Genomic DNA, 27,437 nt, shown 5'->3' on the forward strand with positions numbered 1-27,437 from the left:
TGTTGGCCTGTAGGTGCCCGGAGACCATATGAAAAAAAAAATTGGTAAGCCAAAAAAATTGTTTCTCGATCTTGAACTGTCATGAAGTCGTTTGGCACTCTTGAGAGAGAGAAAGGATATGCGTCGCCACCAGATGACAAGTCCAAGTATCAGCTTCTACATGAAGCTATTGAGCCTCATGTAGGATCTTTCAATGCTCTGTTCGAGGGCCCCGGTGGTGGTCTGCTTGATCTCGGAATCAAGGATATTGGCAAAAAAGCTGTTTTCGACAGTCATACCGGCGAAGAGCTGGGCAACAAACTGACTTTTTGGATTGAGTCTGTGAGTGTCGCAAAACCCGCCGTTCCTCCCCGAGACAAGCTCAGTGTTGAGCGGAGAACTTTTCCCGCCGAGTGCAGAGAACGTCACTGTTCCTACCGTGGACGATTGACCTTGCGCTTTGCCTACCAGGTCAACGATGGTCCTATCAGTTATGAGGACCGTGATGCTGGTCAGTTGCCCATTATGCTTCGGTCCAGCCGTTGTCATCTCAAGAATATGTCGCCCAAGCAGCTGGTAGCTGTTCGCGAGGAAAGTGAGGAGATGGGTGGTTACTTTATTGTTAACGGTATTGAGAAGCTGATCCGTATGCTTATTGTTCAACGCCGAAACCATCCTATGGCTATTGTGCGTTCATCGTTCCAAAACCGTGGACTGTCTTACTCCAAGTACGGTATCCAGATCCGCTCGGTTCGCCCCGATCAAAGCTCGCAGACCAATGTTTTGCATTACCTCAATGATGGTCAAGTCACCTTCCGCTTTTCATGGCGTAAAAACGAGTACTTGGTTCCTGTTGTGATGGTCCTTAAAGCTCTGGGGGAGATCAACGACCGTCAAATCTTCGATGGTATTGTGGGTGCTGAAACCACCAACTCGTTCTTGACTGATCGTTTAGAACTGATGCTTCGTTCTTACAAGGCCTACAATACCAAAACCAATTACGAGGCCCTCACCCACTTGGGTGATAAGTTCCGAGTTGCTATGCAGGCTCCTGAAGATATGAGCGACTACGATGTCGGCCGTCTGTTTTTGGACCGCATTGTCTTGGTCCATCTCCCCGGTGATAACTTTGCCAAGCAGCGTTTGATTTTATTTATGATCCGCAAGCTCTACGCCCTGGTGGCCGGTGAGTGTGCGCAAGACAACCCCGACGCTGCACAGCATCAAGAGATCTTACTTCCTGGTCTTCTCTATGGAATGATTCTCAAAGAGAAAATCGATGAGTACTTGAATTCGTTCCGCGAGACTGTGCGTCAAGCTGTCTCTCGTCGTCAAGCTGTTAACTTTGATGACCCTCAGTTCATTAACCGCATCTTTCTGAGACTGACTGAGGACATTGGTAAGAAGATGCAGTATTTCTTATCTACGGGTAATCTAGTCTCACCTTCTGGTCTTGATTTACAACAGGTCTCTGGTTATACTGTTGTGGCAGAGAAAATTAATTTCCACCGTTTCTTGGCCCATTTCCGGATGGTCCACCGTGGCTCGTTCTTTGCTGAGCTTAAGACTACCACAGTACGCAAGCTTTTGCCCGAAAGCTGGGGCTTCCTGTGTCCTGTGCACACACCAGATGGATCCCCTTGTGGTCTGCTTAACCATTTGGCCCACAAATGCAAAGTAGTCACTGCTGAGGAGGAGAAGACAGATGAGGTTGTCGTCCGTTTGCGTGAATTGGGTGTCTCTGCTTTGAGCGAAGCGAATGCAGCCGGTCCCACTGTGGCTTGCGTTCAGCTCAATGGCCGTGTGCTCGGTTACACCACTCACAAGCAGGCCAAGATCATTGCGAACACGCTGCGCTACTGGAAGGTCAAAATGCAGGACTCTAAGACTCCCAAGGTACCGCTTTCACTCGAGATCGGTTATGTCCCGCCATCTCATGGTGGCCAATATCCAGGTCTCTATCTTTTCACAGGTTTGGCACGTATGATTCGCCCTGTCAAGTATTTGCCATTGAATGGCAAAGAGGACCTTGTCGGACCTTTCGAGCAGGTTTATATGAATATTGCCGTCACTCCCGATGAAATTGAAGACAACGTGCACACCCACGTTGAATACTCGCCCACAAACATTTTCTCGATTTTGGCCAATATGACACCATTCTCTGACTTTAACCAGTCTCCTCGTAATATGTACCAGTGCCAGATGGGTAAACAGACTATGGGTACTCCTGGTACTGCCTTGGCATGCCGCTCGGACAACAAAATCTATCAGCTACAGACTGGCCAGTCTCCTATTGTCAAGGCTAAGCTGTACGATGAGTATGGTCTCGACGAATTCCCCAACGGCACTAATGCAGTTGTTGCTGTCATTTCCTACACTGGTTACGATATGGACGATGCTATGATTCTCAATAAGAGTGCTGTTGAGCGTGGGTTCGGTCATGGTTCCATTTACAAGGTCGAAAAAATCGACTTGAGTTCGAAGCGCACTCGTGGCGACCCCATCACCCAAAGATTTGGCTTTGGTGATGATACTTGGCCAACTGAATGGCGTGAAAAGCTTGACGATGATGGACTTCCTATCATTGGTACACTATTACAGAGCGGCGATCCTATGGTTGCCTACTATGATGAGATTCTTGGCAAGACTAAAGTGAAGCCATACAAATCTTCAGAGCCAGCATATGTTCAAGAAGTCAAACTCTTGTGTGACGACGCTGGCGATGGAGAGTTGCAATCTCTCACCGTCAAGTTGCGTGTGAACCGTTCTCCTAATATTGGTGACAAGTTCTCGTCGCGTCACGGACAAAAGGGTGTCTGCTCACAAAAGTGGCCGGCCATTGACATGCCGTTCAGCGAAAGCGGTATCCAACCCGACGTCATTATCAACCCCCACGCTTTCCCCTCGCGTATGACCATCGGTATGTTTGTGGAGAGTTTGGCCGGTAAGGCTGGCGCTCTCCACGGAATGTCGCAAGACTGTACTCCCTTCCAGTTTAGTGAGCAACAAACAGCTGCTGATTACTTTGGTGAGCAGCTTTTAGCCGCCGGCTACAACTACCATGGCAATGAGCCCATGTACTCTGGTGTCACTGGTGAGGAGCTTCGAGTTGATATTTACATTGGAGTTGTTTTCTACCAGCGTTTGCGTCATATGGTCAACGATAAGTTCCAGGTGCGGTCAACCGGTGCGGTGAACAGCACAACCATGCAGCCCGTGAAGGGACGAAAGCGCGGTGGTGGTATCCGTGTCGGTGAAATGGAGCGTGATGCATTCATTGGTCACGGTGCAGCCTTCCTGTTGCAAGACCGTCTGCTGAACTGCTCAGACTACACACAAGCGTATGTTTGCCGAGACTGTGGCTCGATCTTGAGTACACAAAAGTCAGTGCCCCGCATTGGCACAAAGGCGCAGATGCACTGCCGACGATGTGCCACCCGTCTCACTGGCCGTCCCGATGACCTCAACGACGCATGGGAGGACGGACAGGGCGTCAAATTCACCGGAGGTGGCAATATCACAAAGGTTGCCATGCCTTTTGTGCTGCGATACCTCGATAGTGAGTTGGCGGCTATGGGCGTTCGCATGCGTTTCGACGTCCAACCAAAATAAGGCATTCATTACTGCAGTGTGAAATGGATAGATAAATGAATAAAGACATTGCTATAGCATAAATTGTATTGTTATCGGCACGGTGTTCGGCTAAGTGTGTTGGGCTACTTGATGTATAAATTAGACGCTTGGGACTTGCGGGGTTTCACAGTCATGCAGCTTGTCTTTCTGCAAAAGAACCCGCCAGCTTTGAAGCGTTTTGACCTCCGAACACACGAGGAAACAACTGTTCTTGAGCTTGAGGACGTCCCAGATGGGGTTGACGTTGATTTTTCCGAACAGCGGATCTACTGGACGAACATGGGTAAGATTGGACCCGACTACACCTTCTTTGAGGAGGACGGCACGGTCGAGAGCTGCGACTTCCATGGCAAGAACCGACGCAAGATTATTACCAGTGGCATTGTGACCCCTAAGCAATTGCGTATTTTTAACAACAAGCTCTTTTTCTGCGACCGCGAGGGCATGAAGGTCTACTCGGCGACCAAAGATGGCAAGCTGAACCAGCTCCTTTCTACGGGCGTGTTTGGGACAGGAGAAGAAAAAGATGCTATGCGGTGGAATGTTGGGATTCAGCCTACGAAGAATTACGTCTATTTCACCCAAAAGGGCCCCACCCGAGGCTTTAAGGGCCGGATCTGCCGCGTCACCCGCGATGGCTACGGCAAGGTTGAAGAGCTGTTGGGATCTCTACCTGAGCCAATTGACCTCGAGCTTGCCCCTTCAGGTAGACTCTACTGGACGGACCGGGGTGCGGGCCCGACTGGCCGCAGTCTGAACTCGGCAACGATTACTGATGCCGGGTTAGTGGACCACAGGGTGATTTTTGCCGGAATGGGCGACGCAATTGGGTTGGCTGTGAGCTTTGACGAATCGTCGGTCTATGTTGGCGACCTCAAAGGCCAGCTTTGGAAGATCGACGTAGAAAGTGGAACCGGCGAAGTTATTCGTAAGGGCGGCGCTATCACTGGTGTTGCCTTCTCTGTTGAATTTCACGCCAATCTATAAGCCCGTAGAACCCACTTTGATTATCTCGAGTCTTTTTGGGAAGCCCTGAAAAGTAACCCTTGACCATTTTTCATTCTTCGCGATAACTGATATATAGGTAGCATCGTGTATACATCCGCGTATTTTACAGAATACAAAATAGATTTGAGGCCACGGCCTTGAGGTTTTTGCCGCATTTTTTATGTTTCGCCTGATCAGAGCTCATGTGCTGCCAATCTAACCTGATCTTACAACTTACGTGTCAGCGGTGGCACAAAAAACCTGTAGAACGCGCTCTGCCTAGTCATCATGAACGAAGAGACGCCGAGCGGCAAGTTCTGCAGGATCACCGTGGCAGATACGGCTCGTGAGCTACATACGTCTGCCACGACTGGTCTGGAATTTGTGCGGGATGCCAATCACCGCCGAAGCGTTTATGGTGAAAACTCGCTAGACGTTGATGAAGATGAGTCGCTGTTCATGAATTTTTTCGGCCAGTTCACGGGCGACCCGTTGATTTTGATGCTGATTGCATCGAGCGTTCTGTCTCTTATTTTGGGCAATAAAGAAGACGCTATTTCAATTGCCGTCGCGATCTTTGTCGTAGTATCAGTGGGCTTCATCCAGGAGTACCGGTCTGAGCAGAGCCTCAAAGCTCTTAATACCCTGGTGCCCCCGGGTGCTCATCTTATTCGTGAGGGTGTTGAAAGCACGGTGCTTGCTTCCACCTTGGTTCCAGGCGACCTTGTGCATTTTTCAGTCGGTGACCGAGTGCCAGCAGACGTGCGCATTGTCTCTGCCGTGCATTTGACTATTGACGAGAGCTCTCTAACTGGCGAAACCCATCCTGTCGACAAGAATGAGTTCGAAATTTTAAGCTACTCTGTGCCACCCCTGGGCCAACGAACCTGCATCGCTCATATGGGCACTCTGGTGACCACTGGACACGGAACTGGTATCGTGGTGGGAACTGGTGCCCGCACAGAGTTTGGAGCCATTTTCGCCATGATGACCGAGATTGAAAAACCCAAAACACCTTTGCAAATTTCGATGGACAAACTCGGAAAAGAGCTGTCGATTATGAGCTTTGGTGTCATTGGCATTATCTGCCTTATCGGTTTGATTCAGGGTCGCAAGCTTCTGGAAATGTTCCAAATCGGTGTTTCTCTTGCCGTTGCAGCTATTCCTGAGGGTTTGCCCATCATTGTTACTGTCACATTGGCGCTTGGCGTGTTGCGGATGGCTAAAGCTAACGCAATTATTAGAAACCTGCCGTCGGTTGAAACTTTGGGCTCGGTTAACGTCATCTGCACGGATAAAACAGGTACCCTCACTCTTAACAAACTTACTGCGTCTAAAATTTATGCTGGAGGTGATCTAGTTTCGGTCTCTGGCCAAGCCCACCCAACACGTGCTCAGTCGGTTGCCCTACGTCTAGGGAGCATTTGCAATAACAGCAAGCTCATCACTGCAGGTGGTGTCTCGAAATACGTCGGAAATCCTGTTGATGTGGCTCTGCAAAACATTTTGTCTCATTTTGGCTACGACGATTTCCGGTCCTCCGTGGCCCGAGTCGCCGAGACACCGTTCGATTCCAGCCGTAAATGGATGGCTGTCGCCGCTCAAAGCTCCAGTGGAGAGACAATTTTGTGCGTCAAAGGTGCTATCGAGATGCTACTACCTAATTGTGAGATGGCCATTGATAAAGCCGGTCAGCCCGTCCCTCTGAGCGAGAGCATGCGGGCAGAAATTACTCGCACTGCTGATGCCGAAGCTGATCTTGGCATGCGTATTATGGCACTGGCTTATCGTGCTAATAGCCAGGACGTTTCTAAACTCGAAAAACTGGTTTTCGCTGGCTTTGTTTCCATGTATGACCCCCCTCGTCCGGGTGTCAAGCGTAGCATGCGCCGCCTTCTTCAATGTGGCGTTAAAATTATTATGATCACAGGTGATAATGAGCATACTGCTGCTTCTGCGGCTAGGGAAGTTGGTATTCCTGTTCCTACTAGTGGCCCATCTCTAGATAACTGCATCATGACCGGACCTACCCTAGAGAAGCTTTCACCCGAGGAACTTTCTACTGCGATTGAAAATGTTTTGGTTTTCGCTCGTACAACGCCTGAGATGAAACTCAAGATTGTGCGGTCGCTTCAGATGTGCGGTGATATTGTCGCCATGACTGGTGACGGTGTCAACGATGCTCCCGCCCTAAAACTAGCTGATATTGGTGTTTCCATGGGATCTGGCACAGATGTTGCAAAGGAAGCATCCGACATGATTCTCGTGAATGACGACTTTAGCACAATCCTAGATGCTATTCGTGATGGAAAAGGCATTTTCACGAATATCAAAGCCTTCTTGACTTTCCAGCTGTCTACGTCGGTAGCTGCTCTCTCATTAATTGTGTTTTCCACTCTATTCAAGCTACCGAATCCTCTAAATCCCATGCAGATTTTGTGGATCAACATCTTGATGGATGGACCCCCGGCACAGTCACTGGGTGTTGAACCAGTCGACCCAGCTGTGATGCATCAGCCTCCTCGTTCAAGACATGACCATGTGTTGACGCCTGCTGTTGGATATAGAGTCGCATTAAGAGGTGCAATCATTTTGCTTGGCACAATGTTTGTTTACATTCGAGAGATGAGTGACAACGAGGTTTCTGCTCGCGACACCACCATGTCGTTTACATGCTTTGTTTTATTTGACCTTTTTAACGCCTTGACCTCGCGTTCTGCCACCCGATCTGTGTTTGACCTCGGATTCTTTTCTAATAAAATGTTCAACTACGCAGTTGGTCTGTCACTTTTGGGACAGCTAGCCGTGATTTACGTTCCGCCTTTCCAACGTGTATTCCAGACTGAGGCGCTATCATTTAAAGACATCCTGTTTTTGCTGGTGATCACCTCTTCCATTTGGGTGTCTGACGAGTTCATTAAACGCTGGATCCGCAAAGAGGCTATGGAACGACCCTCACTACAAGCTGAGCTTGTTTAAAACCAGAGTATGGTATCATGCTTGAAGAATAACTTAAAATAAAATGGCGACTACGGAGGTTGCACTTTTTTTATTACACCAGCTCGTGTAACAGACAATTAAAAAAAAATCAGATGCTTTAGATAGCTTCAACTATCTCTCCTGCCGCCTTATGAATGCGGTTCATGATGGCTAGACCCTCTTCAGTGACGTCAATGCCTTCAACAATGATGAGATCAACGCCTAACGAGTCAGCTTCCCGGAAGTAGTTAAAAAGGTTGTGTGAAATGTCTTTGTTTGTTGTTCCGAGCGGCATATCGTAGACTTGCACATTTTCAAGACCGGCGAATGCACTCTTGGGGAATGTTTTTGATCTCAAATAAGCGACTTTAGTGGCCTTGCGGTTCCTCACAAAATCAACAAGCTTGTGTTCGGCTCCCGGCTGAAACACTGTCACATAGGCTTGGGGGGAGTAGTGACGGTATTTCATACCCGGCGTGCGTACTTTTTCGTTTTCTTTAGCATTGGGCTTGGCAATAACAACATTCTTCCAAGCCGAGCCACCTATTTCGCGGATCTGTTCCAAAGTGACCCCGCCCGGTCGCAATATCTGGGGAGGAGAGACCAGTCCATCGACAACCGTAGATTCCACACCGATATCCGCAGGACCACCGTCAATGATAAACGGAATGCGATCCCTCATGTCGTTGAATACGTGCTGGGCAGTTGTGCAACTTGGCTTCGTACTCGCATTGGCAGAAGGCGCAGCAAGAGGGAGATTGGACATTTCAATCAGTGCCCTAGCAATTGGATTCGCAGGCACCCTGACGCCGAACGTGGACTGGCCTAGAGTACACACCGGAGAAATTGTGGTGTTTTCAGGTAATGGCAGCAAGATAGTGAGAGGACCCGGCCAGAACTTTTCAATCAGCGGAACATAGATCGGAGGGATCTTGGGGCTGGGCACGGACTGCAACAGGGTGGTTTCGAGCTGCTCACGAGACGAAACATGAATAATAAGAGGGTTGTCTGCCGGGCGGTTTTTGGCCGCATAGATGCCCTGAACACCGGGAGTGCTTTGGCAAGAAGCCCCCAAGCCATAGACGGTTTCTGTGGGGAAAGCCACGACCTGGTCTTTTTTTAGAGCATCTACAGCAATGCGCAGATTGTCCAGCGTTTTCGACGGTGCAATCCGTGCATGGATCCCATCAAAAGTAATCTTTAACGGATCAACCTTCAGCACCGCAGTCATGCACAAGTCTGAAAATTTATTTTAGTCATTATCTGCGATTCTAGGCTATGTACAGGGGGCTACTGGCGGCGCCCTACGGTCATTCTGGGGACGCTGAGTGCTTTTAGCTTATCGATAGTTTCAAGTGTAGTGTTGTAGGATCTTGCAATGGATTCTCTGGAGTCGCCTGCCTGCAGGGACTGGAGAATTGCCGTGACGGTTTGTGCAGGCAGGAGCGTTTTGACCCCAGACTTGGCAGTGGCCTCGGCATCGGCAGCCTGGACTCGGGCACGGTATTCCAGGGTTTGAATCAGGACGTCTGACTTTGCTGGCTGGTACTTGGCTTGGTCCTCTTCGAGTTTCACGGGCCCGATTCGGCTGAGCCGGGAGAGTAAATCGTCGGGATCATGGCCGTCTGGGCGGACGCTTTCCTTTTGCTCGCGAGCAGTGGGCTCGTTTACTCTCGTCGGCTCAACCTTCAGCGCCATTTGAGTCTGTGCCGGCACCTGGCGCGGCAATTTGCGAGCAGCTTTCGAGGCGGTGTTTCCCATGACTAGTGGGAGTTGAGTAATTAGGGCGCTAATTTACGTGGTAAAGGGCCAAGACCGAGAGTACTCAGGTATTTCAGGTGGATACGGGATCATGGCTCTGCATGTTGGGGTTAGCCTCAATTAGCGGTTCCTACTCAATTGGGCCCCAGAGCACCCGGAAACCCCCGCCAAACCGGCCTGGGCCGCAGACCCCTGGATCGACCAGTGTGTGCTTATTAACGGACCGCCGCCTTTGGTCGCCCCTCATCCACCACCTGTTTGATTCACCAACGATGTCTGAGGAGCTCAAAGAAGAGGAGCGACTGTTTCGAGAAAGATATGGAAATAAGCTGCCCACACGTGCGGAGATTCTCAAGAACCAGCTAAAGCAGCGCCGTTTCTTCGACTCGGGCGACTACGCTATGTCCAAAGCCGGCAAGCCTGTGGAGGAAGTAGGCAGTGAACACCCCGTTCCAGAGCATATACCCCACCGCGAGGCTGCATTGGCCTATATTGGCGCGTCGCCTGTCCGTAGATCCAGCTGTCTAGCGCCCAATAAGGACGCAACATGACCGGTCGGCATTAGTGTCTTATTCCCCTCTCCGCGGGGGTTTACAGAGACCAGCTCAGACCCCCCGACATTCTTATTATTTTGGCCCAGTAGATGCTGCTATGATTTATATATTATAACTTTAAAACGTGAGAAGATCGTCACCACTCGATACGGCCGGAGTCGTGGTCGTCGTGGTCGTAGCCGTAGTGGGGGTGGGCGCCTTGGCGGCCAGCGGGTTCTTGGCGCTCGACGACGTGGTGGACTTGGACGTTGACCAGAGGCTGCCAAAAACGTCGTCCTTTTTAGGCGGAGGCTGGGCGCCGCCCATGGGCTGGTTACGGACAGGAGCCACGAACGGTTGAGAAGGTGCCGCTGTAGCGGGCGTTGAGGCCGGGGGAGCGACGGAAAATAGGTCTAGAATGTTGTTTGAGGAAGCAGGAGTAGGGACAGACGTGCTGGGCGCGCTTTGGAAGTCGGCAAAGTCGTCGTCGTCGGCGTCGTCAGCCTGTTTGGACGGGATCTGCGGCTTCCCAAAGTCTATCATGTCCTGACCAGCAGATGCAGTTGTTTGCGCTTGTGCATTCGAGTTTCCCGCACTGGGCAAACCTGCATCGTACTCCTCGAACCCGTCGTCCTGCGAACCAGCGTGGTGGTCGTCAGGATCGTAGTTCGACCCGTTGAAGCCGCCGCCGTCGCCGTACACCTGCTGCGAGTATCCGCCGCCGCCGAATTGGATCGACGAAGAGCCGAACCCGCCGTACTTTTTGCCAGTGCCGCCAAAACCACCCCGGTTGGGCCCACTGGAGCCGGTGCTGGTAACCCCGGTTTTATTGTTCAAAATGCGGGCTTGTTTACGCTCGGCCCGGATTTTCTCCACATCGGAAAGAAGTGCCAGAAGCTCCTGGCTTCGGTTCCGAATATTCACACCCTGGTCGCGGCCCGTCTTGTCGACGTAGTGGAAATGGCCAAGCATGTCAATAACTGCAGTGTGCGACCGGGCGTAGTCCACCACCCGCTCGGAGCCGTTCTTGACGAGGTATTCTAGCAGCTGCAGAGCCTTGTAAATTTGACGCCACTCGGCTGCACTCTTTTCCGTGAACCTTCGGTAGATGAACGGCATGATCTCGTGGAATTGCTGGTAACTGTTGGTCGCATCAGCAATTTCCTGCATCAACGACGTCGAGGCCCCCCATGGCTCGTTGTTGGTGGCCTCCCGCACCTTCGCCTCAGTGTCACTGAAATTAAGCACGGCGTTCTGCGCCTTGCGTACGTACGCTTTGACGTCGTACAGGGAGACGTTCGAGATTGTGTCGCGGAGGTTGTCCATGTCAGCAATCTGACCGATCACCGGTGAGGGATATATGGGGTGGTGGAGAAAAGCCGCCAACTGTTGAGCGGAAACGAAATAATTCAAATGTAGTAGATTAGTGAGTACATTGCTATTTGGTTTAGCCCACTCGCGGCCGGCCAGGATCCGCGCGATGACCCGCACGCCAAGATAAAAGGCCCACAGCCCGCGTGACGGGTCATTTGAATTTCATAGATTTCAAAACAGCAAATTCTTCGGAGCAATGTCGTTGCAATTGCACGATAATTAAGACGGCGGGCAACATTTTGGGGGGGCTCAATGTCGGCGGCTGCGGAATTTCCAGAATGTTCCAACATTCGCCCCGAGACGGGCAATTGGCCTACGAGCGCACTCGATGCCCCGATCCCGGTCGGCTTTCCTCAATCGAATCGTTTCTTCGGCTATCCCAACACTTTTACAAGGAAAGGGTAGGCGGAGCAAGCTTCTAAACGTTGTAACTTGGCTCAAACCCTGTGCAGATTGCATTGCATGATCCACGTGGCCACTGGATTTTGTGTTGAATTTGGCCACGAAGCTGGAGCCCAGGCGAATTAAAAAACGACTAGACCGGTTCAAAAGGGATGTTTCACTATAGTGTTGCATAAGTTCGCGGCGCATTTTCTTTGCCGCCGCCGCTCCACGACAAAACGCACGGTTCCCGCGGAGTGGTTGCCATAGCAATGCCCCTTACCCTCTAGGATTTGGCAAGCCATATATATAACAGGATGCTGTTGGCGCGTAAAATGTTTCGTACCACTCTTCCAAAAGTCTCGGTTCGCAACTTTTCATCTTCTTCTTTAAAAATGGGTAACAAGGTTTATTTCGATACCGCCGTCGACGGCAAGCCTCTCGGCCGCATCACTTTCCAGCTCTACGACGATGTTGTCCCCAAGACCGCCGAGAACTTCCGTGCCCTGTGCACCGGCGAGAAGGGCTACGGCTACAAGGAGTCCATCTTCCACCGTGTCATTCCCCAGTTCATGCTCCAGGGTGGTGACTTCACGAACCACAACGGTACTGGCGGCAAGTCCATCTACGGTGCCCGTTTCCCTGACGAGAACTTCGCCAAGCGTCACGACCGCCCTGGTCTGCTCTCCATGGCTAACGCTGGCCCCAACACCAACGGCTCCCAGTTCTTCATCACCACTGTCCCCTGCCCTTGGTTGGACGGCAAGCACGTCGTCTTTGGCGAGGTCACCGACGGTATTGAGATCGTCAAGAAGATCGAGTCTTACGGTTCTCAGACCGGCAAGACCTCTGCCCAGATCTCCATTACCGAGTCTGGTGAGCTCTAAACACTTAGCTTCGTAGTTAAATCCAGGATGTTTTGCGCAGTCCAGATTACATCCTCCACAGACTCCTTTCAACTTAACTGCCTGTTTTCCACGTTCCTTCGTTTGGGTTTCGCGTAAGCTTATGGGCAAGCGACGCTCAGCTCGAGCGCTCGTCAAAAATGTCATATCCCCACATAAAGGAGTCAAACAGCTGAAAGAGGGCACACGGTATCTTCCATCCATTCCCAAGCCGAGCATCAAGCAGCTCAGATCCCGGTATTCGAGCAAAGCGGCCGATCGTAATATCCAAGAATCCGCCACTGGTATACCCACCGATCTGCCCATTGAGGATTTTTTGGCGCTCCATAATTTGCAGCAAATCAGCGACATGGTTGTTTCTGACTCTGATGTCGCTGAGAGTACACATTCTGGCGATTATGTCGAACTCATCCCAGACGTTATATCATGTACTGATGAGATTCGTGATTCCAGCCCAGTTCCGTCAATAATGTTTGCCTATGTCCCCGACAGTGATACGGGCTGATATGCTGTTTTTTTTTGAGCCACTACTGTCGTCATAGTCTCGTTGTCGCTGTTTGCCCAACCTGCAGATGGCAACCCGACGTTAAATTATTGCATCCAAAAACCTACTACATAGAATGGTACAAAAGTAATGTGTGAATTTTACACTAGAGTTGTTGTATCTTTTTAAGACTTCGGCGACGCTGCTCTTTGGCCTAACAATCGAGCCTTAGAATGTGCGTACTCCTAGTGCTGGAGTACTCATAACAGTCCGGGCGAACTACGTAGGCACTGCGTTGGTATACTCCGTTGTTATAGCCACCTGATAATGATTTTTGTTCAAATCTGCCTTGCGAACCCCATTGCTCTCAAGTTTCCAAACCATCCCAGACAAGCATGGTGACACTTCCGTGATAAAATATCTAGAAATAGAACCTCGGCTTCAGGCGTTCCAACTAACATGGCCCAATTCGATATCTAGCATATTTCTATTGATCCTGATAGCGTACGTGCATCAATCCAGCCCACCTTGTCCAAATGGCTTACTCGATACAGATATGCTCCAACCCCATTGATGCAAGTGGTTTTTTGGTCATAGCAATGGCTTCTAAACAGCTAATAGGTACTAGTTCAGAATATTTTGAGCCTTTTGCTACCTAATTTATACCCCAGTAAAGATAAGTTACAGATGTTGCCTGGTCAGCCTATCCCAAGGAATATGCATATCATCAGGTTATCACGATTGTCATGAATGGCTTACTCGATACAAATATTTGGGTTTGTTTCAGTGGAAGGCGGTGCTACATACATTTCTGGATACCTTTCTTGCGAGAAGCAGGCCATTTTTTGGGTGGAGCTGGATGTTCGCGCATATGGCTTTTCGAGCCTTTATATGTCAAGTTACAAATTCAGTTTTGTCAACCCCCACGACGTCAAATGTAAATGGCACCCTTAGCATGAACGTCATGAATGGCTTACTCGATATGATGGGCTGTTTTCAGTACGGCAGGCGTCATCCAGAAAAATGTGACCCAAAGACTACCAAGAGCTGGAAACCTGTAGCTTTTTTTGACATGTTATGGTCCTAGCTCAGCATATTGAAAAGCGACCTTCCGAACCATGTTTATGTCAACCTACCCCGGAAAACCCCTGCCAGGCCGATCCTGAGAACATCATTGTCAGGGTTGGGATAAGCTTATCTGGCATAAACGGCGTACACTACATAATCTTGCAGAAGTCTGGAGATTTTCATCCCACTCTCTAACTATATAAAAGGTCAATGCATATGCATCATGGTGAACTCAGTCTCGAATGGATACAAAAAAGAGTCATATCCTCATAAAGCCGGTGTCTGTTGATGGAGAGGGCTCCATCTCTAGTGCAACTTCTCCGCAGCCGAGCTGGTGGAAGAGGTTCCTGAGAAAAATCGAGATCGATACAGGATCTCGGGAACTTACTCGCTTAGAAAGGTTCCTCTACAACTATGACTTGAGACCCGTCGAGGAAGAGCGTCGACAGTGGTCTTGGTATAATTATGTTTTCTTCTGGGTTGCAGATTCTTTTAATGTCAACACCTGGCAAATTGCAGCTACCGGCGTCGTTGCCGGAATGACTTGGTGGCAGACTTGGATTTCGGTTTGGCTCGGCTATTTCATTACGGGCTGCTTCGTCTCTCTTTCTGCTCGCCCGGGTATATTTAACCATATCTCGTTCCCAGTATTTATCAGGCAATCTTTTGGAATCTTTGGCTCACTCTGGCCAATTTTGAATCGTGTTGTAATGTCGTGTGTATGGTATTCCGTCCAAGCTTGGATTGGCGGCCAGTGCGTCCGAATCATGCTCGAGGCTATTTTCGGAACAGATCTCAACGAAAGAATAGGAGGAGTTCTACCAGGTCAGCATACAGATAGCTTGGGTATGCTAAGTTTCTTCTTATTTTGGTTCGGATCCCTCCCATTTCTGTGGTTCCCACCCCACAAAGTTCGTCACCTTTTCACAGTCAAGTCATACGTTATTCCATTTGCTGGTTTTGGGTTCATGATTTGGTCGCTCGTGAAAGCTCATGGAGCTGGATCAGTGATATATGAGAAATCAACTTTGAAAGGGAGCAAGCTTGGCTGGGCGTTCGTTTCGTCTACAATGAACTGTCTGGCCAATTTTGCCACTCTCATTCTGAATGCACCTGATTTCTCCAGGTTTGCAAACAAACCATCAAAGGCTATCAAGTATTGGGTCTATATTGGTTCAATTCCTATATGCTTTTCTGTTACCTGCCTTATTGGAATTCTCGTCAGCTCTGCATCAAAAACATTGTACGGAGAGGCCCTTTGGAACCCGTTGGAGGTTTTAGAGAAGTTTCTCCAGACATCTTGGACTTCTGGAACTAGAGCAGGTGCATTTTTGATAGCGTTTGCGTTCACTTTAGCTCAACTGGGTACTAATATTTCTGCGAATTCTCTTTCATTTGGTACGGATGTAACAGCTATGCTTCCAGGCTACATTAACATTCGTCGTGGAAGCTTTATGTGTGCTGCCTTTGCATATTGTATCTGCCCTTGGCAACTTATGAGCTCCTCATCAAAGTTCACCTCGGTTCTTTCAGCCTACTCCGTATTCCTGTCATCCATTATTGGTGTCGTGGCTTGCGATTACTACATTATACGACGTGGTTACCTTGATCTACACCACCTTTTCTCTTTGAACTTGCAATTCGAAACTGAAGAAGTTGCTTCGTACTACAAGTACTTTAAAGGTGTGAACTGGAGAGCATTCGTGGCCTACCTCTGTGGTATGGCTCCAAATATGCCGGGCTTTGTAGGTGCCACTGGGCTTAATGTTTCAGACGGCGCAACAAAGGTTTATATCTTGAGCTTCCCGGTAGGTTTCCTGGTGTCAGCTAGCATTTACTATCTTCTTGTTGTCTGGGTAAGTCCTCTCAAGGTAGGCATCGCTCCTGAGGTCAATCTCAAAGGATGGCCGCATAAGCAACCCTGGCTCGAGGAATGGAAACAAGTTGAAGATTTCGAGTCAGAACTTCTCGATGATGCTCCAGAGCTTCTTTTTGCAGTCAAGTCCGCCCAAACTGTTGCTGGCAAACCATCGCACAACGATATTGGTAATTTAGTTACACCGATTACAAGCTTTGGTATCAAAAGCTAAACATGATGATACAATTTTAGCTAGTAACACCAGAGTATCCTATTCACAAATTATTCCCGCCTAATGTTTCATTCCTCTGGAAAACGATAAATACCTCGAACGTTTATCCTCTGAGTGCAATAGTTGTATGCACAAACGCCCCCTGACCTCAAGTTTTGTTATCTGATATCAATTGGGTGGCGGAGCTTGTACTATCGCGAGACACATCGGTCATGTGAATCGTATTGAATCATGTTAGCCAGAAACTCGACATGTCACCGAGCGACACTGTCAGTAATTGAAGTATGTATTAAAGCAAACTGCTTGCTTCTTAATCTGCGAATATATTTGTGCATAAAGTGATAGCCGTATCACGCCAGTTGTGGTGCATGAGCTTACTCGATACAACCCATTGTCGCACATTGCCAACTAGTATCAAAGGTGGTATGAAGTTGCTCAGAAAGCGATGAATAACAAACCCTCTAGATTTTTTATACCCATCTATAACAAACGACTACTGGGTCTTGATTTGGTTGAAACTCAGAGTGTCGATATCGGATGGTCGATGTTGCCCCGCAAACAGCTCGGCTGCATAGTTGAGCTTACTCGATACACATACCAACATGCTTTATCAACCAAATTCTCTACAAAACAGGTGAAACAAGAGGACAAATTCCTGTCGGTAGAAAAAGTACATTTTTTGGGGTAATAGGTTCAAGTGGAGGTATAAGCGGTTTCATTACACTATGGTGGAAGATCGCCGTAATCACGATGGGTCAGGTCAGCCCATGTGAGGAGTCACATATGGCTTACTCGATACAGTGTGTGAGCTTGCTTAGGACAATGCGTTAAAACAATTGAGAATCAATAAAAATCGATGCAGGAGTCTCTGCTTTTTTCCCGTTTTAAAGAAATCGTGTTTTCCTAGGCTGTTGCCTTCGTGCCTGAAACTTGCATCTTCCAAATGTAGAGGTAGACTATACAGCCTGTAGGCTCTCGATCTCTACGCTAACCGCCCCAGATCGCGCTGATGCAGCCTTTAGTCACACGCGAGAAACTTGAAGTGGTAGTATTCCAACTTTGCCTTTCTCGTTGAAAAATCTGCGCAGAAGAAACAATGTGCAAGAGATCCCTCTCATTATGGTGGGAGGAGGTGTTCAGATTCAGTAAAGCGCTGTCGTCGAGGTATTGTTGAACGGAGTTGTCAGGGCTCGGGTTTCAACTATCTTGCGTCTGCAGGCATACATAATCTTGCACCGAGTGAGTTACGAGTTTACCCTAATTGAAGTCCATATAAACGCGAACCAGACGCCGTAGTTTTGGGACGTACTCAAATGGGCTCGAAGAAAAACGTTTTCACGGCAACTCAAGAGGCCAGCGAAGTAAATGAGGCAGATTCTACTGAGCCCAAACTGGCATGGTGCAAAAGATTAGTGAAAGCGATTCAAGTCAATACCGGTGAAGCTCGAGAATTGACCCCTCTGCAGCGCTATCTTTACAATTACGACTTGAGGCCCGTCGAGGAAGAACGACGACTGTGGTCTTGGTATAACTTTGTTTTCTTCTGGGTTGCAGACTCCTTCAACGTCAACACCTGGCAAATTGCAGCTACCGGCGTCGTTGCCGGAATGACTTGGTGGCAGACTTGGCTTTCTGTTTGGCTCGGCTATTTCATCACTGGCTGCTTCGTCTCTCTTTCTGCTCGCCCGGGGATATTTAACCACCTCTGTTTTCCAGTATTCATCAGACAATCCTTTGGGATCTTTGGGTCACTCTGGCCAATTTTGAATCGTGTGGTGATGTCGTGTGTATGGTATTCAGTTCAAGCGTGGATCGGGGGCCAATGTGTCCGAGTTATGCTCGAGGCGATTTTTGGCACGGATCTCAACGAAAGAATAGGAGGAACCATACCAGGCCAGAACACAGATAGCTTGGGTATGCTTAGTTTTTTCTTGTTTTGGTTCTTTTCACTGCCATTCCTTTGGTTTCCACCCCACAAAGTTCGTCACCTGTTTACCTTCAAGTCCTACGTTATTCCCTTCGCAGGCTTCGGATTCATGATTTGGGCATTAGTTAGAGCACACGGAGCTGGACCAGTCATGAATGAAAAATCTAATCTGAAAGGAAGCAAGCTTGCTTGGGCCTTCGTCTCGTCCACCATGAATGCCTTAGCCAATTTCGCAAACCTCATCCTTAATGCACCTGATTTTTCAAGGTTTGCCGACAAACCTTCGAAAGCTATTAAATACTGGGTCTACATTGGCTCGGTGCCTATCTGTTTCTCTATCACCTGCCTTATTGGTATCCTGGTGAGCTCAGCTTCAAAGGCCATGTATGGAGAAGCTCTGTGGAGTCCCTTAGAAGTTCTTGAAAAATTCTTGGAAACGTCATTTACATCAGGGACTCGAGCAGGTGCTTTTTTGATTGGTCTCGCTTTCGCATTGGCGCAATTAGGTACCAACATCTCGGCCAACTCACTATCTTTTGGAACTGACGTTACGGCCATGCTGCCTAATTTTGTGAATATCCGGCGTGGCAGTTTTATTTGCGCCGCAATTGCTTATTGTATTTGCCCATGGCAGCTGATGAGCTCGTCTTCTAAGTTTACTACAGTTTTATCGGCATATTCTGTGTTCCTCTCGTCGATCATTGGTGTAGTGGCATGCGACTATTATATTATTAGGCGTGGCTATGTCAATCTTCACCACCTTTATACTCTGGAGTTCAAAGAAGCCGATAACACAGTTACAACTTCCTACTACAAATACTTTTATGGCGTAAACTGGAGGGCTTTCGTTGCATACCTGCTGGGTATGGTTCCAAATATGCCCGGATTTGTGGGCGCTACAGGGCTCGTAGTGCCAGATGGTGCTACTAAGATCTATATTCTTAGTTTCCCTGTTGGATTTCTTGTCGCTGGTTCGGTGTACTACATTCTGACTGCCTGGGTGAGTCCGTTGAAAGTTGGACTGTCTCCAGAAGTCAATCTCCATGCATTCCCTCACAAGCAGCCATGGTTAGAAGAGTGGAAAGACGTTGAAGACTTTGAGGCAGAGCTGCTTGATGATGCGCCAGAACTTCTCTTTGCTGTCAGATCTGCAGAGTCTCAAGCGCTGAAAAAGTCTCAAAAAGACTTGAGTGAGCTCATTACTCCAATTACCAGCTTTGGGATCAAGAACTAGGATCAACAGATCGGATCACAGAAGTTCCAAGAGCGTTTACTACTTAATATTATGTATTTCTTTATTTTATTGACGACAACTGAAACAACTGGCTGAATGCATAAACAGCCCAACATTGACGCTTTAGACGTTAATTGATCTCAAATACACAGAATAGCAACAAGTTGAGCAACTTCCCCGCACCGATATCGGCAAATTTAGTCCTGCTCAACTATTTAAGGACACCAACCCCCCCTGGTCGGCTCTATTAGTGACAAACGTGTTGGGCCCATAAAGGATCGAACCTCCCCATAAACATAATGCGGATTCTTATTGTGAATGTTAATACCACCAAATCCATGACAGAAGCCATAGGGCGTCAAGCTCGCCGATTTGCTTCGCCCGGCACCGAGGTCGTCACCGTGACACCAGCGTTTGGTGCAGAGTCTATCGAAAGCAACTTTGAGAGCTATTTGGCCGCTGTTGGTATAATTGATGCTGTTCTCAAGTATGAAGAGCCCTTTGATGCGGTAATTCAAGCTGGTTATGGCGAACATGGTCGCGAAGGCCTTCAAGAGGTCCTCGATGTTCCTGTTGTTGATATCACAGAAGCCGCTGCATCTACAGCCCTATATCTCGGGTATAAATATTCTGTCGTGACAACGCTGGAGCATTGTGTGTCAATGATAGAGAACCGTCTCAAAGTCGCGGGACTCAATACGCGCTGTGCTTCGGTTCGAGCCACAAGCACCTCTGTTCTGGGGCTTGAGTCCAACCCAGAGCAAGCAGTTGATAGCATTGTGAGAGAAGCTGCTGCTGCTGTTGCAAATGATGGAGCGGAAGTCATTTGTCTGGGCTGCGGTGGTATGGCCGACCTAGAGGAACGCGTTAAGCAAAAACTGGGCGGCGTGCCTGTTATCGACGGGGTAGCAGCTGCTGTACAAGTTGCAGAGTCATTGGTCAAACTCCAGCTTAAGACGTCCAAGATTAAAGCCTATGCACGCCCTAGACAAAAGGCACTCGTGGGTTTCCCACTCCTATGAGAACGAACTTGAAAGCGGTATCCGGGCAAAACCTCTGTGCTTATCGCTAGTTTCTTTGTATTTTGTTATACATCATTGTTGTTTTGATGCAATTCTGTGGGTAGAACCTGATCGTTTTGTCTCTGATTGTTTGGCTGCCGCTATTACTATGCGATAGTTGTTTAGGTATCTTAGACTTGTTGGAGGCACTTGGTAGGACGAGCTTCTTTTTCGGTAGCTATAGACGAATGTGCCATAAAATCAAAAGTTGTAGAGAGAATCATAAAATTATGCCTTGCAGTTGAGCAAGACCCGACTCAGTACTTTTAACGCTAAATCTAGGAGGTCATGAGGCTCAAATCCAGGTGGTCACGAGGCTCAACAAAAACAAGATAAATTTACTTAAACCCGAGATGCAGCTATCATTTTATAAGTCGATTTGTTCACTCTAGAAACGGTCTCAACATTCTCTGGAGCGATAGCCCAGCTGGGTCATCGAGCAATGGACGTCCAGTCACTGATCAGAAGCGTGTTATTGGACCAGTGGGACTACACCTACTTGGTAGATACCTGGAGGTGACCACCACCCCATTCAGCGAGTTTTGCAGCCAGAACACCGTCGTTATGTAGCGCACTCATTTCGCTTGCACCGCCGTAGCTCTGCTTCATCACAATTACATTAGGCACGGTTCTCCTACCAGTGACTTCGGAGATATAAGCTTGCAGCTCACTTCCCTGTGGGTGGAGATCAAGCTCAACTACGCGAGGAGGGGGGCTAAGCTGGTAATCCTCCAACAAGAGCTTCTTGGCAGCCTTAGAGAAGCCGCAGTAGGACTTGGAGAAAATAACCACGGGGGAAAACGGACGCTCATTCAAGATGTTTTTATAGAGTATCTCAGGGGAGGCTACTCCATTTTCAGGGACCTCAATGATGTCCTCTAGCTGAATCTGAACGACCTCGCCGTTCTTGGCATTGGCGTGCTGCTCGGGGGCCAAGACTGATTTACCGGTACCTTTGCTCGAGATTGGTTTGTCTTTCCCAAAAGCTCGGAAAGTCACAAACACCAACAGCAGGGCAGTAACAACGTAAAACGCGACTCGAATTGTAGAGCTTCGACGCATTGTGACTAATCGGTAAGAATGCCCGTCCCACCTTCCGTCCGACCCTGAGGTTGTCTCGCCTGCGCATACCCTAACCAATGCAATGTTAGGCGCATATACAATTGAGGCCTCTAGCTAGTTGAGGCGAATAAGACACTTAGCGGCCCGTCGAAGTAGGAATTGGTTGCCTGGAAACCCAAACAGCAGCCGGGATCAAGCAAAAGTATGCAGTCCCCAGATCGCGATTTGAGACACAAACAATGTGTCATGCAGGGTGTTACGGAGTAGTGAGCTCAAATGGAAGGTTCGCCGACGGCAATTTCGAGGACGACAAGTTCTATGAGCAGCCACAGCAGAAGCGAAGATCTCGATCTAATGATATTTGCATCGCGGCATCGAGCTCCCTACTTTGCAGACCACTCGGCATCCGAAATGTTCCTTGACATGCAGCGCTCGGAGCAGAATATGAGTGCTATGCGAGTTGAGAATTTAGACGCTATGCAATGGCGGAGCGCTGTGGTTCGAACATGGTACATGACGTAACTACGCAGTTCGGATTAGGGGGGTTGCCTGCCCTGCGTTTTTGAGTAAACAACGTAGAAAAAGTATACCAAAAGAAAATTGGAGCAATTGATTGCACAAGTATCAGCATACAGTACGAATTTTTCCAACCCTACCAAATTAAACTAGCGTCTGCCGGACAGAAGCTTGCACAGTATTACAGCATCTGCCTAGAACACTGAACAGACGAGTGCCTTGCACCAGGGTCCGAACCCTATAGACCGGGGATCTGTTTTTAGCATAATGTTTCAGATCAGCTCCTGTTTTCTTAGTTTTACGTACATGAAAGTCTTTTTTAAAAAAATAGCACAAGATTCGAACAGTCGTTGGCATCTCGACTGCAATCTAAAAACGAGAGCCTGTACAGCGCCTTCTTGCCCTCGGCGAAGGAGATCTTCCGAACTATGGGAATTATTTGAGATTCTGTTCGTTCATTACATCAGCCCTGCAGTCATTAGTGTTTTAGGACAAAGCGAAGATGAGCAGTTTAATAATGGCAACACAGCATGCCACATATTTATAGATTTTGCGATCTGCTGACCATTAAGTGTCACATCCTGCTGCTTTCGCTAAACATCGACGCGTAGAAAGTGAATGCTGGCTCCTTTCTCGTATAGAACCGAATAGTAAACTGAATTATACAGGGAATTTGCCCGGAATTTCACACGGAATTCCCGAGGAATTGAGCAACCTTGCCAAGCCCGCGACCAGCCTGAAAGGTATGGGGCATGCAGGTGGTGGCCCAAAATGGTAAGTGTTCCTCGTCGGCAGTTACTGGCATATGCAGCACAGAAGCACGGTAAAAAGTTTTTTGGTGGACAAATTTGAACGCACTAACTGGAGCTATAGTGCGAATTATTTTACCCTGAGCTTGATCGAAGTATTTTATTTCGAAGGTTCTTGTTGCTTTGCTGAATGACCTGTCTTCCTGTGGTATGAGCGGTTTTTTTTAGCAGAGTTTTTGTCGCGTTGTGTTTTTTAGGTAATATCGTCAATGCATCATGCACGTAGCAGACAGCCCCTGAGCATAGACACACTATAAAGTTCGCTCCCTCGCACTTCATTTCCGCCAAAAAAATGAACTTCCTCAACGCTCTTCTCATCGCTGGTGTTTCCATTCAGGCTGTTTCCGCCGCTGCTGACACTTCCTCCAGCACACCCACCACTGACCCTACCACCTCCAGCACACCCACCACTTCCAGCACACCCAGCACTGTCCCTACCACCTCCAGCACTGTCCCTACCACCTCCAGCACACCCAGCACTACTCCTACCACCTCCAGTACACCCACCACTGCCCCTACCAGCGTCCCCACCCCCACTAAACCTGACGAGTCTTCTTCTTCCCCCGCTGCCTCTTCTCCCGCTGATACTTCCAAGCCTGCTGAGTCTGCTCCTGCTGAGTCTGCTTCTGCCTCTGCTCCGGCCAAGTCTGCCTCTGCTTCTGCCTCTGAGGCTCCTTCCTCTTCTGCCCCTGAGGTTCCTTCTTCCGCTCCCGTTAACAGCACCGATGTCACTTCCGTCCCTGTCTCCAGCACCTCTGCTCCTAGCAACAGCAGCAGCACCGTCACCACCGTTGTCACCGAGTTCACCACTTACTGCCCCGAGCCCACCACTGTCTGCCCCGGCAACGGCAAGTGCTACACTGTCACTGAGGCCACCACTCTCACCATCACTGACTGCCCCTGCACCCTGACCTCCACTGTTCCTTGCGTCACCTCTTCTGAGCACGCTGCTGCCACCTCCAAGAAGGCCGGTGCTTCTTCCAAGCACTCCTCTGCTCCCTCCGTTGCCCCCATTGAGACTTCTGCTAGTGTTGCCCCCGCCAACGGTGCTGCAGCCAACAAGCTCTCTCTCATGGCCGCTGGTGGTGTTATGGGTGCCGCTCTCATGCTTTTTTAATTTACTAACCTAAAACTAATTTTTTAGAGTAAAATTAGCTATACTAATACCGTTTGTTCTATTTTTCGTAAGTCCCAACATAGATCTTTCCCATCGAGTGTTCAAGTATCGTTTCGGTTAGGTGTAACGTCAATTCGAGAAGTCTTACCGTTGATTGAACCTAATTTAAGCTCGGCACTTTTCTTGTTGAAATGCGCTTTCCTGAATCTATTGATGTTGCAGATCATCAGGCCGTGCAGTTACGCACAATCTCTGCTAGACGCAACGACATGCCTATGTAGGCGTCGCCAATTTGATTACTTGCAAAGTTATAGGGACCGACAGAGGCTCCAATATACAATCTTATTTCTGCAAACAAAAATTGGAAATAGTATTGCCCGATATCTGCAACATACCGTTACGTTAAATGCTTCCGAAGCGATGAACTTAATGGCTAGCGGCACGATACATTTTCGGAACTTGCCCTGGGTTTACTAGCTGGGGTAATCTGCCAATGTCAATCTTCAGGTTAAGTAAACTCGAATATGTTCGTAAGGCAGCTCTATCATGTGATTGTTCGCAGTTTCGGTCCGCGCGAATGCGACCTGAATACACGACGAGATAAAACCGTCTTAAATTCCCCACACGTTCATCAATGATTTTTTTTCAAAAACACTTTGCTGCACCGTCGTCAGCGATCCCGGGGCTTTCACGGCAATAAACAAGGAGCTAGGTCATGGCGATAGTCACAGCAGATAGCATTAATTCGCCGTGCCGAGAACGTGGGGTAAACTTGACAATCCATATGACGACTAGCCAGCTGAAATCAGGATGCAAGACTTCACAGTACGCAGCCTCACAGATCCTTGACGTATAGCGATAGATTTGCGGGGTAGCTCTCCATGCTGGCCAAGGCAGGTATGAGGTTCAGAGGCGGTGCACTACGACTACGGCAAGGGTTGAAATTCAGAGATAAGGCCAGTTGAGCAGTATACTTGAATATAGTGTGTATAACGGAATTTTCGGCTCACTTGAATCCGCAATTAAGACACTGTAGATTTTGGCGGCACGGAGCTGGCGCTGGGACTCGAGCTTAGCGGTGGTCAGGTTAGCATGGGCGTCAGTCTTTCTCTGTTTAAAGCCCGGGTCGAGGGTTGCGATACTATGACTCTACTTCATGCCGAGGCCATTCCTGTTGAGCAGATGGACTACATTAAGCTCTAAACCCCTACCCCTAAGCACTGAGTACACGGGTTTAAACTGCTCCATTCGACATGTTCCTGGTCCTAAAACACAAAACCTCTCATACAAAATACATTTTTAGCTCTTGTAATGTATATAAAGAAAATTACAAAGTGATTGGTTTAAGACTGTGCTATCTCACAGAGAATAAACCCGGTGGTTAGGTCAGCTTCGGAGGGCCTGCAGACACTTGCGATGAGGCTAGCGCACGAAAACACGTCGAGACCTCTCAAAAACGACATATACCCCACCCCGGTGACTAGACAATACTTCGAAGTAGGTATCATCTTCCGAATTGCGTAAAGACTCAGTCTCTGGTCCAACCCACACTTATCTACAAAACGCCTGCATCATCATGCAACTGTTGATAAGGGTAAGGAGGAGCTACTCCATAACGCATCTTATAAGACGACCCCACTGCAGGGATGAACCTACAAGCCTTATGAGTTTAGAGGAGAAAAAGGCCGATTACGAAATCACTAAACAGGACTCCGAGTTCTCCACAGAAGTCGTTGACCTGGACATCCTCGACGCTGGCGTCGACCAAGCTGCCAAGTATGTCCGAGATGACCTGGTTCTCGACGAGGCAACTGACCGCGCTTTGCGGTTCAAGGCAGACATATACATCTGCTCGTTTATGTGCCTTATCTATGCAATCCAATTCATGGACAAAACTGCAACTTCCGCAGCTTCCGTCATGGGGCTTATTCAAGATTTGCGCATGGAAGGGAAAATGTACTCCTGGGTTGGAAGTTCATTCTACCTCGGTTATTTAGTTTTCGAATTCCCTATGGGGTTCGTGCTTCAACATTTTCCTCTCGCAAAGACAACAGGTATCATTATCGCCGCTTGGGGGACAGTTGTCGCATGTTCAGGTGCCTCGCAGAACTATGCTGGATTTATCTCTACTCGAGTGCTTTTGGGAGCCCTTGAGGGCGGAATCACCCCCTCTTTCATGGTTGTTACCTCTCAATGGTATAAGAGGAATGAGCAGTTTACCCGAACCTTGTTCTGGTTCGGGTTCAACGGTGTTGGAACCATTCTTGGTGGAGCGATTGGCTATGGCCTGCTGGTCAACACCAGTCTGGCTATTGCTGGATGGAGACTTCTATTCATTATTCTCGGTGTGATAACCATCGTTGCGGGTGTGGGCTTCTTCTTCCATATTCCCAATAATCCTTCAGAAGCGTGGTTTTTGAATGATACCGAGCGCTCATTGCAAGTCGAAAGAATTCGCAACAATAAACAAGGATACGGTAGTCCTAAAATCAAATGGTACCAAGTCAGAGAGGCTTTTATTGATCCGCGCACATGGATATATTTTGCGTTCCCAGTTGTAAACAATGTGCCGAACGGAGGTATCACAAACTTCCAGTCGTTGCTATTGAAACAAATGGGATATGATTCTGAGGATGCTCTTTTGTTGAGTATGGTGAGTGGTGCCGTCGAAGTCGTTGGCTGTTGTGCGACAGGCGTGCTTGCGATGTACATCTGGAACAGGTTCAGAATGGGCTGGGCTTTATATGGGTCAGCGTTCACAGTGATGTCCTTGTGTCTGCTTGCATGGTGTCCAACTCAGTCGGGTCAAATGGCTGGCTTGTTCTTATACTCGTATTTCACTCCCCTGAGCTACATTGGAATTATCTCCACTATCTCCTCGAATACCGCAGGTCGTACAAAGAAAACTGTGGCGTCTGCAATGATGCTGATTGGTTACTGTGTCGGTAACTTGGTCGGCCCGCAGACTTTCAAGCCGAGTGAAGCAGCAACTGGCTATCACACTGCAAAGATCGCAATGGCGGCATGTTCTGTAGCAGCTTTTGGCCTGCAAGTCGCACTGACCCTGCTCAACTACTTCTCAAATAAGAAGCGGGACCGCGAGAACAAAAAATTGCCAAGCGATATTGTTAATGCTGAATTTGCTGATCTTACAGATTTCGAAAACCCTGAATTCAGGTATGAGCTCTAGGCTCATCGTCTCTCAGTCGCTTCAACAGCTTGGTTCATGGAGTTTATAGGTATTACTGAATATTTTTGTCTTAGTTTTTATATGTCTTAATTTTTTAATTTGTATCTGCCCCTGATTCTTGGGGCTGAGACTCTTGAATCAAATGCTAGACTAAGGGTATATCCGGCTACAGAACATCCATCAATGCATGAGCTTTCAACCCAAGCATGAGTTGCTACAAGTCTCAATTACTTAGAGTCTAAATGCAGAGCTGGTAACAAGAGCTATTCACAGGAGCTAGTAACAAGAGCACAGACAAACTTTTGAGCTTTATGAAAGTTCGATAGAGAACCACTCTCTCGTGGCTC

At 48.5% G+C, this 27,437-nt stretch overlaps 15 protein-coding genes across 15 annotated transcripts; 11 read left to right on the plus strand and 4 right to left on the minus strand.

Moving 5' to 3' along the window:
• Positions 1 to 81: 81 nt before the first annotated feature.
• Positions 82 to 3,591, plus strand: B9G98_00619 (hypothetical protein; the record flags this gene model as incomplete). Its single annotated transcript, XM_024807177.1, has 1 exon — positions 82 to 3,591. The coding sequence occupies one exon, from the start codon at positions 82 to 84 to the stop codon at positions 3,589 to 3,591; it is 3,510 nt and encodes a 1,169-aa protein (XP_024662945.1).
• A 153-nt stretch (positions 3,592 to 3,744) lies between these two features.
• B9G98_00620 (hypothetical protein) lies at positions 3,745 to 4,599 on the plus strand (the record flags this gene model as incomplete). The annotated part of the gene is made up of 1 exon (XM_024807178.1): positions 3,745 to 4,599. The coding sequence occupies one exon, from the start codon at positions 3,745 to 3,747 to the stop codon at positions 4,597 to 4,599; it is 855 nt and encodes a 284-aa protein (XP_024662946.1).
• A 288-nt stretch (positions 4,600 to 4,887) lies between these two features.
• Positions 4,888 to 7,578, plus strand: B9G98_00621 (Calcium-transporting ATPase 1; the record flags this gene model as incomplete). The annotated part of the gene is made up of 1 exon (XM_024807179.1): positions 4,888 to 7,578. The coding sequence occupies one exon, from the start codon at positions 4,888 to 4,890 to the stop codon at positions 7,576 to 7,578; it is 2,691 nt and encodes an 896-aa protein (XP_024662947.1).
• A 118-nt stretch (positions 7,579 to 7,696) lies between these two features.
• B9G98_00622 (Threonylcarbamoyl-AMP synthase) lies at positions 7,697 to 8,809 on the minus strand (the record flags this gene model as incomplete). Its single annotated transcript, XM_024807180.1, has 1 exon — positions 7,697 to 8,809. One exon carries the CDS (start codon positions 8,807 to 8,809, stop codon positions 7,697 to 7,699), a length of 1,113 nt encoding a protein of 370 aa, XP_024662948.1.
• A 59-nt stretch (positions 8,810 to 8,868) lies between these two features.
• Positions 8,869 to 9,339, minus strand: B9G98_00623 (hypothetical protein; the record flags this gene model as incomplete). Its single annotated transcript, XM_024807181.1, has 1 exon — positions 8,869 to 9,339. The coding sequence occupies one exon, from the start codon at positions 9,337 to 9,339 to the stop codon at positions 8,869 to 8,871; it is 471 nt and encodes a 156-aa protein (XP_024662949.1).
• A 101-nt stretch (positions 9,340 to 9,440) lies between these two features.
• On the plus strand, positions 9,441 to 9,890 carry B9G98_00624 (hypothetical protein; the record flags this gene model as incomplete). Its single annotated transcript, XM_024807182.1, has 1 exon — positions 9,441 to 9,890. One exon carries the CDS (start codon positions 9,441 to 9,443, stop codon positions 9,888 to 9,890), a length of 450 nt encoding a protein of 149 aa, XP_024662950.1.
• Positions 9,891 to 10,010: 120 nt separating this feature from the next.
• B9G98_00625 (hypothetical protein) lies at positions 10,011 to 11,198 on the minus strand (the record flags this gene model as incomplete). Its single annotated transcript, XM_024807183.1, has 1 exon — positions 10,011 to 11,198. The coding sequence occupies one exon, from the start codon at positions 11,196 to 11,198 to the stop codon at positions 10,011 to 10,013; it is 1,188 nt and encodes a 395-aa protein (XP_024662951.1).
• Positions 11,199 to 11,962: 764 nt separating this feature from the next.
• B9G98_00626 (Peptidyl-prolyl cis-trans isomerase) lies at positions 11,963 to 12,514 on the plus strand (the record flags this gene model as incomplete). The annotated part of the gene is made up of 1 exon (XM_024807184.1): positions 11,963 to 12,514. One exon carries the CDS (start codon positions 11,963 to 11,965, stop codon positions 12,512 to 12,514), a length of 552 nt encoding a protein of 183 aa, XP_024662952.1.
• A 121-nt stretch (positions 12,515 to 12,635) lies between these two features.
• On the plus strand, positions 12,636 to 13,037 carry B9G98_00627 (hypothetical protein; the record flags this gene model as incomplete). Its single annotated transcript, XM_024807185.1, has 1 exon — positions 12,636 to 13,037. The coding sequence occupies one exon, from the start codon at positions 12,636 to 12,638 to the stop codon at positions 13,035 to 13,037; it is 402 nt and encodes a 133-aa protein (XP_024662953.1).
• A 1,289-nt stretch (positions 13,038 to 14,326) lies between these two features.
• On the plus strand, positions 14,327 to 16,174 carry B9G98_00628 (Allantoin permease; the record flags this gene model as incomplete). The annotated part of the gene is made up of 1 exon (XM_024807186.1): positions 14,327 to 16,174. One exon carries the CDS (start codon positions 14,327 to 14,329, stop codon positions 16,172 to 16,174), a length of 1,848 nt encoding a protein of 615 aa, XP_024662954.1.
• Positions 16,175 to 17,487: 1,313 nt separating this feature from the next.
• B9G98_00629 (Uracil permease) lies at positions 17,488 to 19,335 on the plus strand (the record flags this gene model as incomplete). The annotated part of the gene is made up of 1 exon (XM_024807187.1): positions 17,488 to 19,335. One exon carries the CDS (start codon positions 17,488 to 17,490, stop codon positions 19,333 to 19,335), a length of 1,848 nt encoding a protein of 615 aa, XP_024662955.1.
• A 299-nt stretch (positions 19,336 to 19,634) lies between these two features.
• On the plus strand, positions 19,635 to 20,357 carry B9G98_00630 (Hydantoin racemase; the record flags this gene model as incomplete). The annotated part of the gene is made up of 1 exon (XM_024807188.1): positions 19,635 to 20,357. One exon carries the CDS (start codon positions 19,635 to 19,637, stop codon positions 20,355 to 20,357), a length of 723 nt encoding a protein of 240 aa, XP_024662956.1.
• A 534-nt stretch (positions 20,358 to 20,891) lies between these two features.
• B9G98_00631 (Monothiol glutaredoxin-6) lies at positions 20,892 to 21,458 on the minus strand (the record flags this gene model as incomplete). Its single annotated transcript, XM_024807189.1, has 1 exon — positions 20,892 to 21,458. One exon carries the CDS (start codon positions 21,456 to 21,458, stop codon positions 20,892 to 20,894), a length of 567 nt encoding a protein of 188 aa, XP_024662957.1.
• Positions 21,459 to 23,075: 1,617 nt separating this feature from the next.
• On the plus strand, positions 23,076 to 23,900 carry B9G98_00632 (Cell wall protein SED1; the record flags this gene model as incomplete). The annotated part of the gene is made up of 1 exon (XM_024807190.1): positions 23,076 to 23,900. One exon carries the CDS (start codon positions 23,076 to 23,078, stop codon positions 23,898 to 23,900), a length of 825 nt encoding a protein of 274 aa, XP_024662958.1.
• Positions 23,901 to 25,563: 1,663 nt separating this feature from the next.
• On the plus strand, positions 25,564 to 27,090 carry B9G98_00633 (hypothetical protein; the record flags this gene model as incomplete). The annotated part of the gene is made up of 1 exon (XM_024807191.1): positions 25,564 to 27,090. The coding sequence occupies one exon, from the start codon at positions 25,564 to 25,566 to the stop codon at positions 27,088 to 27,090; it is 1,527 nt and encodes a 508-aa protein (XP_024662959.1).
• Positions 27,091 to 27,437: the final 347 nt, after the last annotated feature.

The sequence above is a fragment of the Wickerhamiella sorbophila genome (assembly GCF_002251995.1).
Source record: "Wickerhamiella sorbophila strain DS02 chromosome Unknown contig1, whole genome shotgun sequence".
Lineage (NCBI taxonomy): Eukaryota > Fungi > Ascomycota > Dipodascomycetes > Dipodascales > Trichomonascaceae > Wickerhamiella > Wickerhamiella sorbophila.